Source organism: Heterostelium album (assembly GCF_000004825.1).
Source record: "Heterostelium album PN500 unplaced genomic scaffold PPL_scaffold8, whole genome shotgun sequence".
NCBI lineage: Eukaryota > Evosea > Eumycetozoa > Acytosteliales > Acytosteliaceae > Heterostelium > Heterostelium album.
In genome coordinates, this window is record NW_008805070.1 from 1778418 (window position 1) to 1793350 (window position 14933).

Genomic DNA, 14933 nt, shown 5'->3' on the forward strand with positions numbered 1-14933 from the left:
GGAATGGGGAGGTTGATAGAATGATAGATTCGATTAGGATAGACACCTAAAAATACTTTATCCTAAATTAAAACTTTCGAAAACTGTTTGAATATGTATTTGTGATGGATCAATTTATTTTAATGACGAAAAGCATGAAACAGTGTCTTGATTTAAATTAGATCATTAAATTCCAATCTAGATTTATACATTAAAATAACCATTTTTTAAAAAAAAAATTGTTTTTTTTCAATATATTAAATTAAATTTAAAGATGTCATAATAATATTTTGAAAATGGATGAAAACAAAAAATATGCATTCCTGGCCAAAATAAAAGGGTTTAGAAATGATCACATGATTGTGAGTGGGGGTGGTTAAAAAACCAATCTCATTCCTCCTTGTACCTTATAATGTCAAAACAAAAAAAAAAACAATTTTGTCGAATTCATCTCTATCTCTCATACCAAAAATAAAAATTCAAAAAATAAAAAAAAATATATTTTTACCCAAAAACAAATTTTCATCTCAGCCAATGAGAAAAATGGATATTTCAATCAGCTGAAAAATGGCTTTTATTGGGTTTTCAATTAAGAAATTATTATATCTTTTATTGAATTTTTTTTAATTTTTTTTTTGATTTTTCTGTTCAAGCTCTGTTCATCATCAAAAAGCAAGCGTGCAACCTTTGATCTCCATTCAATTCAGTTGTACACTAAACAATATAATTTCATATGTAAGAATTAAACAATATCAATCAATAATAAACCTCTTTGCTATAGTCAACTTACAGTAAAGAGAGATTGAATAGAACAATATTATAATATTCAAAAAAGTTTACATTCAACATATTCTAACTTGCAATAATTTATTTTTTTAAAATATCATTTTAGAAATTAAAAAACCCCTTGTTGTAATCTATTTTTTTTTAAATAAAAAACCAAAAACTATATAATAATGTCTGCCTGGCAACCATATATCGATAACAACCTCGTTGGAGCTGGTTTCGCTAACGCCCAAATCATTGGTTTGGACGGTTCCAACTGGGCCGCCTCAAAGGGATTCTCCTTGAAGAACGGTGAAGAGAAGGCTTTGATCGGTGGTTTCACCAACCCAGCCAACGTTGTTTCCACTGGTGTTGTCCTCAACGGTACCAAGTACTACGTCCTCAAGTCAGACCCACGTTCCATCTACGGTAAGCAAGGTACCGGGGGTGTGGTGTGTGTGAAAACTGGAAAAACTGTTATCATCGGTGTCTACAACGAGAAATTTGCAACCAGGTGCTGCTGCCTCCGTCGTCGAGAAGCTCGCTGATTACTTGATCGATCAAGGTTATTAAATTATATAAAAATAAAGTAATATATATAAAATCATCCTAAAAAAACAAAACAAAAAATTCAAATTTTTTTTGTGTTTCTTAAAAAAAGTCAAGTCATAATTAAGAATAACTTACTAATGATATGGATAAACTATGAAAAGACAGATTTATTATCTACCATTGTCTTTTGGATATCAGATTGATAAGCAGTTCGTCTTTCTATGAAGCAGATAATGAAGATGAAATCAACACCATGGATATTCAATGCGGCAATGCATTGTAAACTCTACTTTCAATGAAAACTAAAAATAAATAAAAGAACAAATTTGTTTTTTTCATTAATTAATATGCACAAACAATGCAGTGATCGAACAAATATGTTAAAAAAAAATAAAAAATTTTTACAATACCGTGATTTTTCAATATATAATATTAATATGGTCCTCATGTGTGTATGGTTGTTGATAAAAGTAGTTTTATTGAAGTAAACAGATAAATACACTTACGATTTCAACATTGTTTCTCATTATATATCCTTGTGGTAAAAAAACGCAATCATATTTATTAAATCTTAAAACATTCTTTATTTGTTATTCTTAATAAACTCTCTTCTCGATTTTTTGTTTGCCTTGAAATGTTGTAAACAGAGTTTGCCAATTTCTAAATAAACTGGAATATATTCATTACATCTTTCATTCTTATCACTGATGTATTGACATTTACGTTTGAAGAGTTCAGATTCTTCAGAAACTCCATCAGAGATTGCACAACTACTTGAACAATACCATTTATCAACACTTCAACATCCTTCTTCAAGTATACAATTCGGATGCCACAAATAGAGCAGTTAGGTTGAGTAGTCTGTTGCTTGGGAACTTTTGACTTGGCTGGGGGAGCATTAGTAATTTGCTGATCAGAGCTTTCGGTACTATAGTTCCTGTCAACATCAAACATTTCAACATGATGTAATCGTTGAATACTAAAAAAAAAAAAAGTTATATTAATAAATATAATATAAAATGCTTCAACAATTTTTTTTTTCCTTACCTTTCAACAATATCTCTATGTTCTTTTGTTGAAGTTGTACTGGATTTGGAATTGAGAGTTTGGTTGTGGTAATGTTTAACTAGAATTTCAATGCCATCTTCTAATTTGTTACCACGGTTATTGTAGCTCAAAAGTTTGGCAACTTCTTTGATCATTGTTGCTAAATTAGGACCCATCACCCAAGAATGTACAATATCAACCAACTCTGGATTCTGATATGAAATGACATTCAAGATATTCAATCGGGATCTTGGATTACTGTCGTCTTTCTCTTTCTTGGTCTTATTGGGAGATTGTTCAACAGTTGAAGCTGGTCTCTTTATGCCAGAGCCAACGACATTCTTGGAGTCATCTGTGCCGAGAATGGCCTTTGCAGACTTGCCTAATTTGTAGGGACTCATAATATATCCAGTGTATTCATGGAATAATCGAGAATTTTTCAAAGCTTCGAATAGAAATATGAATGATTTTGAATTGACAATAAATGGAAACCACAGAGAGGGTTGGAATGGTGCGAAAGAATTACCACTTTGATAATTTCAATAATTTGATCTAATTGACACCCATACAATGTTCTTTGATGCATATGATTGTTTGGACCAATGCATCAGAGAAATTTGATTTGATTGATAAAAGATAATCAGTCGGGGGAAAGAGACCAACTATCATACAATTAAGAGCATTTGCAAATTTAATAATGATTTCATTTCTAGTCAATCGATCCGCTCCAGTAAATGTCATGATCCAAGGCTGAATCTTGTGGGGGTTGATATTGTATTCTTTGAGAGTACTCTTCACTAGATCATCCATTTCAACATTTAATCTATGCACTTATTTGTTTTGATAAACAAATCTCTTTGAATAAATTAATAACATCTTGACAAATAAATTTAAAGAAACTAAATAAATAATAGTTAATATTAATTGAATTTAATTTTGTATATTAATAATAAATTTGTATATATATTTAACACAACCACAAACTATATAATCAATCTACTATATATATATATCATATAACTATAATCATATATACTTTTATCACTCACCACACACTCCCGCTCTCTCAATATAATATAACACATACACAATAAAACATGTCATACTCACATATATATATGCCACATGCCGATAAAGGCTATTCTCACCACCTTGGTAAGTATATCTTTTTTTCTTTTTCTTTTTCATCTTCACTCTCTTCTTCATCATCACTTTCTTCTTCAATAGTTACTTTGATACCATGATCATTATCGTATAGCTTCTCTTCAACCTTTTCATTTTGTTTTTCAATGGTTGATTCATCGATTGCCATCTTTAGCAATGGATTGGCACTTTGAGAAAAGCATACAACTGCCAGCATGCAATTAGGAAGCTTAAATAAGAAACCTTGACTTGATCATTGATTGAAGTACCACTATTAGGTTTACCATTAATCAAAGGACGTGACATTCTTGAATAGATCGCTACATTATTAATATCACCTAGTGTATGAGAGAAAAATGATTTAATCTCTTTGCGATTGTGGACTTTGGTAATCCAATGATTTGTGGTGTGATGTCGTTTCTATATAATCCATATTCACTTGATAGAGCAAAGTATCTTGATCCGGTTTGTTGGACTTCCGTTTCAAACTCTTCAAAGGTCATTGATAGTCTAATGAAACAATGTTTTGAATCCAAAGTCAACAATATATTTACCAGACTTTATGTTGGGAGTTTTCAGGTTATGGATATACAGAATAATTCCCAATTCCCGGAAATATCCAAATATTTCAATAATCTCTGATGTATTTCTTGAGATTCGGTCGATACCAGAGACAATGATAAGATCTCTACAGTCCATATTTTGTATAAGTATCTGAATTTGTCTTCGAAAATTGAAAGGGAACCAGAATGAACTGACGACCTCCAAAATGAAACGCAACTTGTATGTAACTACTTCAAGATCTGATGTTGGGAGAATGCTTTCTTTGTCATTGATTGATTAAATTAATAAATATAGAGCATCTCTTGTATCATGAATTGACAATAAACCATCAAAGTTGGATGGAGAGAAGAATTGATATTGTATATCAATGTAGCCTGGTGTTGGAAGATTCTTTTTCTTAAAGTACATTAACACCATCATCTGTGTATTCCTAGGAACCTTGGAATAGAGTATTTCCCTTTTTGAACCATTCAATTTTTTTCCATTACCCTTAACTCCATTGAGATCATCGATTCTACTTTTTTGGCCAAGCAAAAGAACTTGAGATAAGCAATAGTCTCTGGGCCTGCCCAATTAAAACTATCGATAAACTTAATTGTAATTTCATCACTTGGGAACTTTAGCCTGTTATTCTCAACCTTACAAAGATGGAAAATGTAAGGGAATAGAATGAACTCGATACCAACAGGATGAGGAGTGTAGGAGAATGCATGTGGGAACATGAAAAGGTAATTGAGTACTGCTAAATAATGTAGATTATTGAGTTCAGTATATGATTGGAAAGAAGGTGCCAACTTGTCATACTCTTTGAATTCTGTGGTTGGTAATCCTATTTTAACCTGAGTATTATTATTATTATTATTATTATTATTATTACTATTATTACTATTGTTATTGTTATTGTTGTTTGTTGTTGTTGTTGTTGTTGTTGTTGTATTTGGTTTGGTTATATTATTTAACAACTTGGTTTGATCGGGAAATGCAGGTACTTTCTTGATTGATACATTCCATGGGAAATCCTTTGATGGATTGACTCCGGCTTTCTTTACAGCTTCGGGAACCTTAGGTACTAGCACTAAACGATCTTTTGAATTTTCAAGTTCCAGGGGTAACGGCACAATAATCTTTGATTCAGAACCATTTGACTGTTTGTCTCCAGCATCAGTACCTTTGGGTAATGGAACAAGAATATTTGACACAATAACATTTGACCGTTTGATACCAGCATCAGTACCTTTGGGTAATGGCACAAGAATATTTGATCCTAAACCATTGGCCTGCTTGACAACAGCTTCAGGGCCTTTGGGTAATGACACAGGAATATTTGATCTAGAACAATTGGACTGCTTGACACCAGCTTCAGGACCTTTGGGTAATGACACGAGAATATTTGATCCACTCTCATTAGATGAAATATCACCATCAGAGCAATCCCTCTCATCAGACGAACTATCTTGAACTGTAGTTGTAGCTATCTGTGACTTTTGAATATCATTCTTGATGATTGTTTGAATTTCACCTAAGGCTTTGACCTGTTCATCATTCTCGGCTAGAATTATATACTTTATTCTCTGAAAACAAACGAATATCGCTTCTGTTTTGAAATATGACACAATTTCAGGAAGGTTGTCTTGGACAATATCCGGATTTTCAAGAAGTCTAAACTTTAAATTGTTCAATTTAGCTATTTTTTAAAAAGAAATTTTATTTAATTTTAAAAAAAAAATTTAAAAAAAAGTTTCTATTTTTAATCTTACCTTTGCCAATATTTTTGACAAGAATTACATTTGGGAGAGGATCCAATTTGAATCTTTGGAATTCATTATGAGTGACTATGGCTAGGAACTGATAATCATGCAACTCTTGTACAAGATAGTCGAGTAAATTTGCATGTTTATACAGGGAAGTGGCGAGTCTAATAGTCTCTCTGGTCTTAACCCTTTGGACCAAATTGTTAACAATAGGTAATAGGTTTTGTTTATCCGTAATATTTATTATATTTGTAAATTAATAAGAACTGTTGATTTAATCACAATCATATCACCTATTTTTATATCAATTCAATTGTCAATCATAGTTGAATAAAATAAAATATAATTCAATTTTCATATTGTCAAACTCAGTAGATTTTATTTGTTTCTTTTGATTTAGATAATCTATTGTCAATCATGTAAAACACTTTTCTTAAATTTCAATTTGAAAAATGTCAATGTGTTGATTTCATCTTCATTATCTGCTTCATAGAAAGACGAACTGCTTATCAATCTGATATCCAAAAGACAATGGTAGATAATAAATCTGTCTTTTCATAGTTTATCCATATCATTAGTAAGTTATTCTTAATTATGACTTGACTTTTTTTAAGAAACACAAAAAAAATTTGAATTTTTTGTTTTGTTTTTTTAGGATGATTTTATATATATTACTTTATTTTTATATAATTTAATAACCTTGATCGATCAAGTAATCAGCGAGCTTCTCGACGACGGAGGCAGCAGCACCTGGTTGCAATTTCTCGTTGTAGACACCGATGATAACAGTTTTTCCAGTTTTCACACACACCACACCCCCGGTACCTTGCTTACCGTAGATGGAACGTGGGTCTGACTTGAGGACGTAGACACCGATGATAACAGTATTGATTAAATGATTCTTAAAAATAACATACCTATTAATAGATTCTTTTCTTTCTTTAGTTCTTTTAATGTATTGTGATACATTGTGGTAGCTAATCGATTAATCGATCTCCCAGTCACTAAATATCTGTTCAACTGCGACTTCATTGCTCTAATCAAAGATTGAAAATAAATAGTAAGTTCCAATGATACTAAATTATTATTTCGGTACATATTTGATTGAATAACTCTTAGCTTTCCGAAATTGCTTCCTGTTCGTATCTATGCTACTCTGTTGAGTTGTTGTTGTTTCTGAGACACTCTTGTTGTCTGTGTGCACATATTATGATAATAGTTCAATAGTACAAGTAAATAAGTTAATAGTTCTTTTTTAATAAATGTATTTGATGTTTTAATGAATAATAATAATAATAATTAATATAAAACGAATGAATGATTTGTATACTGCTCAGTACAACAGACATGTTTATTTAAAACAAATTTAGAATTGTATACGTTAATGAGAGTAGAAAGATACAAAGTTATATCAGTTGACCATACAGAGTAACGCCATACAAACAAGCAGCGTAACGAAGCAATACCATGGAACCACAGAGTGACATGCACAATAGAATCTGCTCGAAACAATAACCCTCAAATGACTGATTATTGTTCTTTTATAGATTATGTTGTGACTCTTACTTGCTGATTAGAATACGTATTATATTTGTCAATTCATCACTTCAAAGAGTTTATTAAATCATCAAATATTTAATTTAATTTAATAAAAAAAAAAAAAAAAAAGAATTTTTGCACAGTCTTTGCAAGTGAGCAAACAAAGTGGAAAAAATGAACAAAAACAGAATCAACCATCCAAAAATAGTAATAAATGATTTATAATCTCTTTAAAAAAATATCCAATTCTTTCACAAAATCAGATATTTATATTTTTTATTTTTTATTTTTTTAGCAAGTTGGATGTGGAATAAAAAAGAAATCGAGGACCACAATTTTTTTTTCAAATCTTGCCTGGTAATGACACAATTAAAAGTTTTGACATAGAATTTTATTATTAATACATAAATAAAAGTTGATATTATTATTTATATAATGAAAAGTATTTTGATTTCTAAAAATAAAATGATCATTTTTTGTTTAAGGTGTTTATGATGCAAATATTTGGTAAACATTTTTTTGTTGATATTTATGGTGATTCACAATAAAGTTTTCTTTTTATTATTCATATTAATCTTATTATTTATTTTGAGAGCTTCACTTTATATGACATCAACCTTTGCACCATCGTTTCGTGATCAAAAAATCAAAAAACAAACAATTGCAGTGTGATGTTGTTGGTGTTATACATCAGAAAAGATTAAAAACATTAATTTTTTTTTTTTAAAAAAAAGGTAAGTTTGAATATACCTTTGAACAAGTTTATCGGCATTTGACCACAAAAATTGCAAAAAAATATCTTCGGTATTTTTTTTTTTTGATTACTCCGAATAAAAAAAAATGTAAATTAAAAAATATCAATAGTTTTAAAAACTATAAATCAGATCTCAGAAGAACTTGAGTTATTCATTTATAAACATTCACTTTTTAAAAATAATAATACTTTATAATCAAATAAATAAAACTATATATCTCGAAATAAACAATGAGAACCTCAACTACTATTCTTTCTGTATTCTTTGTTGCTGCTTTGCTTTTGGCTTGTTGCTCTGCTGAAGGTCCATGGATTTTGGGTCCAGTAAGTATATTAATTAACAATAGAAAAGACAATCGTAAAAAAATATAATATTTATATTCAATTCTATTTGAATATTTATTCTATCATTAGGGTCAATCACAATCTGGAATTAACACATGGGTTTGGCCAAGAATGACCACAGTCGGAGTGAAGAATGCTAACAATACTGAAGGAAGAATTAGAATGCAAGCTGGTCTTTCACCAGAGGAAGAAGATGATGTTGCTCCAATGTCTGCCACCACCTACGAGAGAGATTTCGGTGCTTTCCCACTCACTGTTACAAACATCGGTTTCACTGAATTGACTGTCTACACTGCTTAAAACATTCTTTCTTTTTAGTATACTCGAAATAAATCCCTTTTTTAAAAGTTAAACTGTAATATTAACAATTTCTTAATTTTAGAGCAAGACAATTATTAATTCATAAAATATCGGCAAATTCCATCGGCTTTTTTTTCATTTCGCAAAATGATTTTTAATTTATATATCTCGAAAGGATTTAACACTTGGGCATAATAATAAAATATTTTATTATTATTATTATTAACTTAAAATATTTGAAATTTAGCAATATTATTTATTAACCTATTCTTTTTAATTTACGTTCCATATCCTTGTTGTATCTCTTTGCTCTCATTCTTGATTTATAATAGAAAATAGCACCTATTACAGCAGCACAAAATACAACACAACCAACAGTGATACCTGCAATTGCGCCTGCACTCAGCTTGTTGCTACTCTTGCATTTCGCACCTGAAGGTTGATCGCTGTCAATGAGTATTGAAAAGTCGGGATCCAGTTTAACATTGATTTCGAATTGTGGTATGTTGATTCCAATGAATGTTTGTACACTGGATTCATTGTTTACAGGATTCATTTGCGCGTCCAGCAACTCGTTAGTGATGGGTACAACCGATTGGTCAATCTCTGCAACCCTAAGGAATCTACCATAGAGCGACTGATTGTCAATATTCAACTTTATCCAACTGATATTATCGTTTGGTCCACCGTAGGTTTTCTTTGAACAAGTATCGTGATCTTCTGTTTCCAGTGCTGCAGACATGACAATCTGAAGTGTTGATAGCTTATCGCTGAAATCATAGGGTGTCAAGGAAATAGAGTATTTAATGGTTGACGGTAACATTGTAAAGTTTTCTTTGGCAAATGTTATCGTTGTTTCGTTCAAAAAGAATTCGACATCCACTGAAACATTGGTAAAATGTTTAACGGTGGTTTGATATCTATAGAGGAATTGGCTTGGTGTAGATAGGTTAAAGAGAACCCAATCGGAGAGTTGGTAAGTCGCAATAATCTCGCCACTCGATGATATCTCTCGAAGTGAATCAACGGAAATACGACCAATAATATTGAAACCATCTTCGAAAGGAATCGTAGTATTGATAGTAGGCTGATTCGGTTGTATAGGAGGAGGTGGGAGAATATGATTTTTAGAATTACAATCCGGTCCATACCATAGACGATCACACAAACATTCACCATTGATACATTGTCCATGATTTGAACATGGAGTTGTTGAACCTGGACAATTTGGAATTGGTGTACCTGTTGTTGAGCCAGTGGTAGTTGTTGTTGATGTTGTACCAGTATTAGTGGCGGTTGAGGTGGTAGTCGCGCCATTTGAAGTGGTAGTAGTTGATGTTACACCAGTTGTCGAATCAGTAGTAGTAGTCGCGCCATTTGAAGTGGTAGTGGTAATGGTAGTGGTGGTAGTGGTGGTAGTGGTAGTTGATGTTGAATTTCTTTTTGGAGGACGTGGAGCAGGTGGCGGAATAGTATATTTATTGATTACCAATTCATTGGATGACGATCCGTTTACAAACAGTTGTACTTTAATCGATGGTCCAGTTACGGTACCAATGTTTATCAGGAAGATAGATGGATAACGAAGATCTATAGTGATAGGTTGATATCCACTACCATAGTCAATCTGACAAGTAACAGTATCGTAATTAAATCCCATTTTCTTTCCACGAATATATAGAGGACCTCCACTTTCTTTGAGTGTTTCCGTTGCACCTTCCAACACAGGTGATATCAAGTTGAATATTGTTGTACCATAGTATGACGAAGGATATATAGACTTTAGCTCTGACGATGTAATTCCACCGAGATTTCTATGATTATCTACACCACCATATATAGATATCAAGAAAAATCCTCTCATTGCGAAACCAAATGGAACTTGTCCACTTACAGAGTAGGTTACAGATAGACCACTAATAGATTCAAATTTCGATTTGAACATTGTTGTTTCTCCATAGTAAGTCGATAGATATACAATTGGATTGTCTTTGGTATTTGTAGAAATACCGGAATCATCATCAGTAAAAGTAAAGCTAGCTTCAAACAATCTATTGTTTGATCCAACATCGATAGTCGAGGTGTGTACCTCTAGCATAGTTATGATTGGCGGAGTGGTATCTGGTGTTGCCGTACAAGTTACCGTAATGTTGGTGAGTGACTCCAAAGTAGCGTCACCCCACATCTTATAGAATGGATTCAACTTTGGTAAGATTGAACCGATTCTAGAGTCAGCTTCATTCCCGAGATAATCAAAGAGTACCAAATCAATATGATATACAGCACTTCTACAATTTCCATTGATTGGAATTCTAATTGAATAGTTTCCAGTGAATTCATCGCCATCTGTATTATTGAATGCAGTGAACGACACGTTAATTGGCATAAAGTCAATATTCGATGTAATCATCGCCACACCATATTGGAATCCACTTGGTTTATCAAACAATGTAAAATCCCAACCAATAGATTTTGTCTCACTAGATCCTATAGTTATAGTGCTACCTGGATATTGTGAAATACTTTCAACATTTGGTCCCATTTCATCAGCAACTAAAATAATAATAATAATAGTTAATAAAGATTAAAATGAATGTTGTTATAATAAACAAAAACTTACAATCAGAATGTACATATAATAAAGCATCTGATCCAAAATTTAATACAACCATATCTCTTGAAATATAAGTTGGTACAGCTGTAATGTTGTAGTCGAGTGATCTAGAGAATACTTGTTGTTTGATAGTAATTGGAATGTTGAAATTTTGTGTTGTCTGATTATAGTAACCAGTAAACACATTGTTTTGATCGATAATTCCTGGGAGATGACTGTTTGATGGTATATAAATCGAAGGTCTATCGCTTTGTTTACTATTTTTAAAATTGAATACCAAAACAGTAGTTCCAGTTCCATTCGATACATCAACAATATTTGGTACAAATTTAAAATATGTAATATCATTTAAACTAAATGAAGCTAAATAATCATATTAGTATTAGAATTAATATAGTAATAGTTAATTATTAATCTACTTACTTAATTGTGGTGGAATATATTTAAAGAATTGAAAATTTTGATTGATTACCGAAATTTCATAATCCTTTCCAAAATCTATATTTGGGTAGTAGGATTGTGCCTTGACTTGTACTAGGTTTGCCATTAGATCCCAAGAGATAAAGGTTTCGAATACACCTTCGTTAAGGTTACCTTGAATCAAATCCCAAGCATTGATTTTCGTATTATACAAATCTACACCTCTAATTCCAGTGTATAGTATATTTTTCAAATTCAATCTTATTACGAATGAAAAAGTTGAAACAGGATAGTATTGTATATCTTGATAATAAATAGAGGTGCCTATTTGTGAAGGAACTAAAATTAAAAATAAAATAGTTAATAAAACTATTTGTTAATAAAAAAAGGTTAATATTTTTACATACGAGCTGGTATCCAAGGACCAAAATTAGTTTGAAAAGAAATTCGTTTGAAATTGGTTGTGAAAAATATAAATTCACCATTGTTTGTGCAGTTTGGATAGATCGTATCGAAATAGAATTGATAGGTGGCACCTTCGATTCCGTCGTTTCGGAGTGTTCTTAATCCAGCAGGGTAGTGATAGTAGTTGAGATTCTCTATCGAAGAGTAGGAAATCGTGATCGGTGTCAGTCCAACAACCGAGAGTGTAACGTTGATATTATGAATGTAGCCATTGATTGTGTTGTCTTGAGTGGCAGAGCCTTTACCTGAATAGGTCGATAGTGGGTTCGTTGTATTCCCAAAGATATCGGGGTAGGACAGTGACGATTGATCGTAGACATAGAGTGGTAGCGCACCGGTCGGTGTCGTTGCATTGACAAATATATGGTAGGTTGCATTCGCTGGTGTTCCCAGCACTGGGAAATACCTTGTTTCGAACGCACCATCTCCAAAACCAAGCGCAGAATTCAAATTTTGAACATTCAAAATAAGATTATGTGAACATATCTGTGAAAAAGTGATCTGTCTTGAATTATATCCTAAAATAGTTGTTCCAATATCTTTTTTTTGCAATTGTTTAATATCTGTGTATTAACTTTTAAAAAATGATTAATTTTGCAAACTTACTATTATATGGATTGTTTTGTGGTATGTTGGCTGATTGTTGAGGATATAGAGGTGGATAAATAGTTGCATTGACTGAACCAAAGCTTGGTAGTAGACTTGTTGCCTTAAATGAAATGGTTACCCATCCTTGTGGTAACCAAGAGTTTGCTCTAATCTTGATATCTTTCCAATAGTTTGTAGCTGCTGCACCATAGCGAGGATTGACTATGTTGAGTGGATTCTTAAGTTCTACATACTGAATGAATCTCATTGCATATCTATCTTGGTATACTGGTGAAGCTGAAGCTATTTCAAATTTAACATATGCTAATGGGTAGTAATGAACAATGCATTGAATATGATTAGATTATTATTAAAAAAAAAAAACCAAGTTGATTATAATCATCAATCAAATATTGTTGTTGTTGTTGTTGTTGTTGTTGTGTATGATATGATGGATGTATGACTTACGTATACATGAAATCGGACCAATAGATTCTTGTGATATATTTGAGAGTAGAGAGGCTGTAAAATCTAAAGTTGTTAGACTTGCTGGAATTTTTGAGGCATCCATTACGTTATTGATGTAGTTTGGGTACAGAACTGCGTAATCCATGTTGTAGGAAAGAGTGTATAACTACCGGTGACAGAGTATTGCCATTGCACGGAATCTGTGATTGTAAAAAATCTGTATGTACATTCTGTATTTGTTATTGCTATAAAGAATGTTGGTTGATATTGTCTAATGAACACGGTTCTATCTAAAAAATAATAATTATTTGATTTTTTTTTTTGTTTTTACCAAAAAAAAAAAAAAAAAAACATTGTGTTTGTTAGTATGATAATGATAATGAAATCAATTTAAAAATATTAATATAATAATATCTTCTTACATGTTACTTTTACTGTAGACACTAGTAATAGTATTAATAATGGTACAAAAGAATATTTATTGTTGCTCATCATTTGTTATAACAATGAGTGAATATAAATCACGAGTTAAGTAAAAAAATCATTATAAAACACGATATGTGATCTTTTATACAATATCGAGATTTTAATTTAAACGATTGGTATTCAAAACAAAACTGGCTGCCAACCCCTTGATATTTTCACTAAAAATCTGTTTTTTTGACATGTCTGGTCAGGTGTGGGGGTTTACTTGATTTTTCATCAAACGAATTATATTATGTGCAAAAAAACAAAAAAAATGGGTGAACAGAGTGGTTACCACAATCATGATTATATGAGATGATATTATCAACGTTTTTTTTTTTTTTTGATTTAAATTATAACTGTTAACAATTATTTGTTTATTTATTTTGGTATATATGGGTTGATAAAATATAATTCGTTTGATGAAAAATTACTTGTTTATGTTAAATAGAATAGTTTTTTTATCTGTTATAAGTTGGAAATTCGATGTCTTGAGATGTGATTCTTTCCATTTGTTAACCTCTCCGTCATAGACAAAGCTTTTATCTTTTGTAAAAGATAAATCTTTGAATGATGACCTTCACAAAGATAAACAAAGAATAGGTCAAATTCATAGCAGTGAGTTATGAATGTAGGTTTGACATCACTGATAATAGTAGAGAATCTGTTGATAATAGTTGAAAACTTTTCTTATTCTACCAATTTTATGTCATTGGCTTGCTTATCATACTGCAACGTGAATCTGTTCAATTCTGGTTCAAATGAATCGTTAAACAAAGCAAATGGAATGATATCACTATTCTTATGTCTCTTATTCTTGTTGATTTCATTGTTATTATTTAAATATTCAATGATTTCATTGTTTTGTTGTTGAATATTGAATATTGTATTACTATTATTATGAATGAGTTGTTCTAAGTTGTATCGGTGAGAATATCAAAATCATTATTATACATGTTGTTATTATTTGTTGATTAATATCAAGATCTTTCTCCTTTTCATCTGATTTAAGAGATGGAGTGATTGATTGAATGATATTGTGTAATGATTGTATTTCTTTGATGATTGATCAAGTTGTTGCTTTACTTTGATCGATTTCGTCAATGAAGTTGTTTTAATTTACTTTCTTCTTTCATTAACATTTCATAATATTATTTGAAATTATTACTGATTT

General features: G+C 31.1%; 8 protein-coding genes across 8 annotated transcripts; 2 read left to right on the plus strand and 6 right to left on the minus strand.

Moving 5' to 3' along the window:
* Positions 1-935: 935 nt before the first annotated feature.
* PPL_08338 (profilin) lies at positions 936-1317 on the plus strand (the record flags this gene model as incomplete). The annotated part of the gene is made up of 2 exons (XM_020579155.1): positions 936-1173; positions 1259-1317. The coding sequence occupies 2 exons, from the start codon at positions 936-938 to the stop codon at positions 1315-1317; spliced, it is 297 nt and encodes a 98-aa protein (XP_020430994.1).
* Positions 1318-1879: 562 nt separating this feature from the next.
* Positions 1880-3084, minus strand: PPL_08339 (uncharacterized protein; the record flags this gene model as incomplete). The annotated part of the gene is made up of 4 exons (XM_020579156.1): positions 1880-2066; positions 2207-2275; positions 2344-2788; positions 2913-3084. The coding sequence occupies 4 exons, from the start codon at positions 3082-3084 to the stop codon at positions 1880-1882; spliced, it is 873 nt and encodes a 290-aa protein (XP_020430995.1).
* An 82-nt stretch (positions 3085-3166) lies between these two features.
* Positions 3167-4185, minus strand: PPL_08340 (uncharacterized protein; the record flags this gene model as incomplete). The annotated part of the gene is made up of 5 exons (XM_020579157.1): positions 3167-3242; positions 3492-3674; positions 3698-3824; positions 3926-3996; positions 4079-4185. The coding sequence occupies 5 exons, from the start codon at positions 4183-4185 to the stop codon at positions 3167-3169; spliced, it is 564 nt and encodes a 187-aa protein (XP_020430996.1).
* A 141-nt stretch (positions 4186-4326) lies between these two features.
* Positions 4327-6360, minus strand: PPL_08341 (uncharacterized protein; the record flags this gene model as incomplete). Its single annotated transcript, XM_020579158.1, has 4 exons — positions 4327-4440; positions 4539-5734; positions 5808-5989; positions 6332-6360. 4 exons carry the CDS (start codon positions 6358-6360, stop codon positions 4327-4329), a joined length of 1521 nt encoding a protein of 506 aa, XP_020430997.1.
* A 132-nt stretch (positions 6361-6492) lies between these two features.
* PPL_08342 (profilin) lies at positions 6493-7150 on the minus strand (the record flags this gene model as incomplete). The annotated part of the gene is made up of 2 exons (XM_020579159.1): positions 6493-6702; positions 7142-7150. The coding sequence occupies 2 exons, from the start codon at positions 7148-7150 to the stop codon at positions 6493-6495; spliced, it is 219 nt and encodes a 72-aa protein (XP_020430998.1).
* Positions 7151-8325: 1175 nt separating this feature from the next.
* Positions 8326-8739, plus strand: PPL_08343 (uncharacterized protein; the record flags this gene model as incomplete). The annotated part of the gene is made up of 2 exons (XM_020579160.1): positions 8326-8418; positions 8509-8739. The coding sequence occupies 2 exons, from the start codon at positions 8326-8328 to the stop codon at positions 8737-8739; spliced, it is 324 nt and encodes a 107-aa protein (XP_020430999.1).
* Positions 8740-8998: 259 nt separating this feature from the next.
* Positions 8999-13397, minus strand: PPL_08344 (calcium-binding EGF-like domain-containing protein; the record flags this gene model as incomplete). The annotated part of the gene is made up of 6 exons (XM_020579161.1): positions 8999-11292; positions 11360-11716; positions 11777-12112; positions 12181-12801; positions 12845-13129; positions 13295-13397. 6 exons carry the CDS (start codon positions 13395-13397, stop codon positions 8999-9001), a joined length of 3996 nt encoding a protein of 1331 aa, XP_020431000.1.
* Positions 13398-13580: 183 nt separating this feature from the next.
* On the minus strand, positions 13581-14901 carry PPL_08345 (uncharacterized protein; the record flags this gene model as incomplete). The annotated part of the gene is made up of 5 exons (XM_020579162.1): positions 13581-13584; positions 13717-13737; positions 14194-14337; positions 14490-14673; positions 14883-14901. 5 exons carry the CDS (start codon positions 14899-14901, stop codon positions 13581-13583), a joined length of 372 nt encoding a protein of 123 aa, XP_020431001.1.
* Positions 14902-14933: the final 32 nt, after the last annotated feature.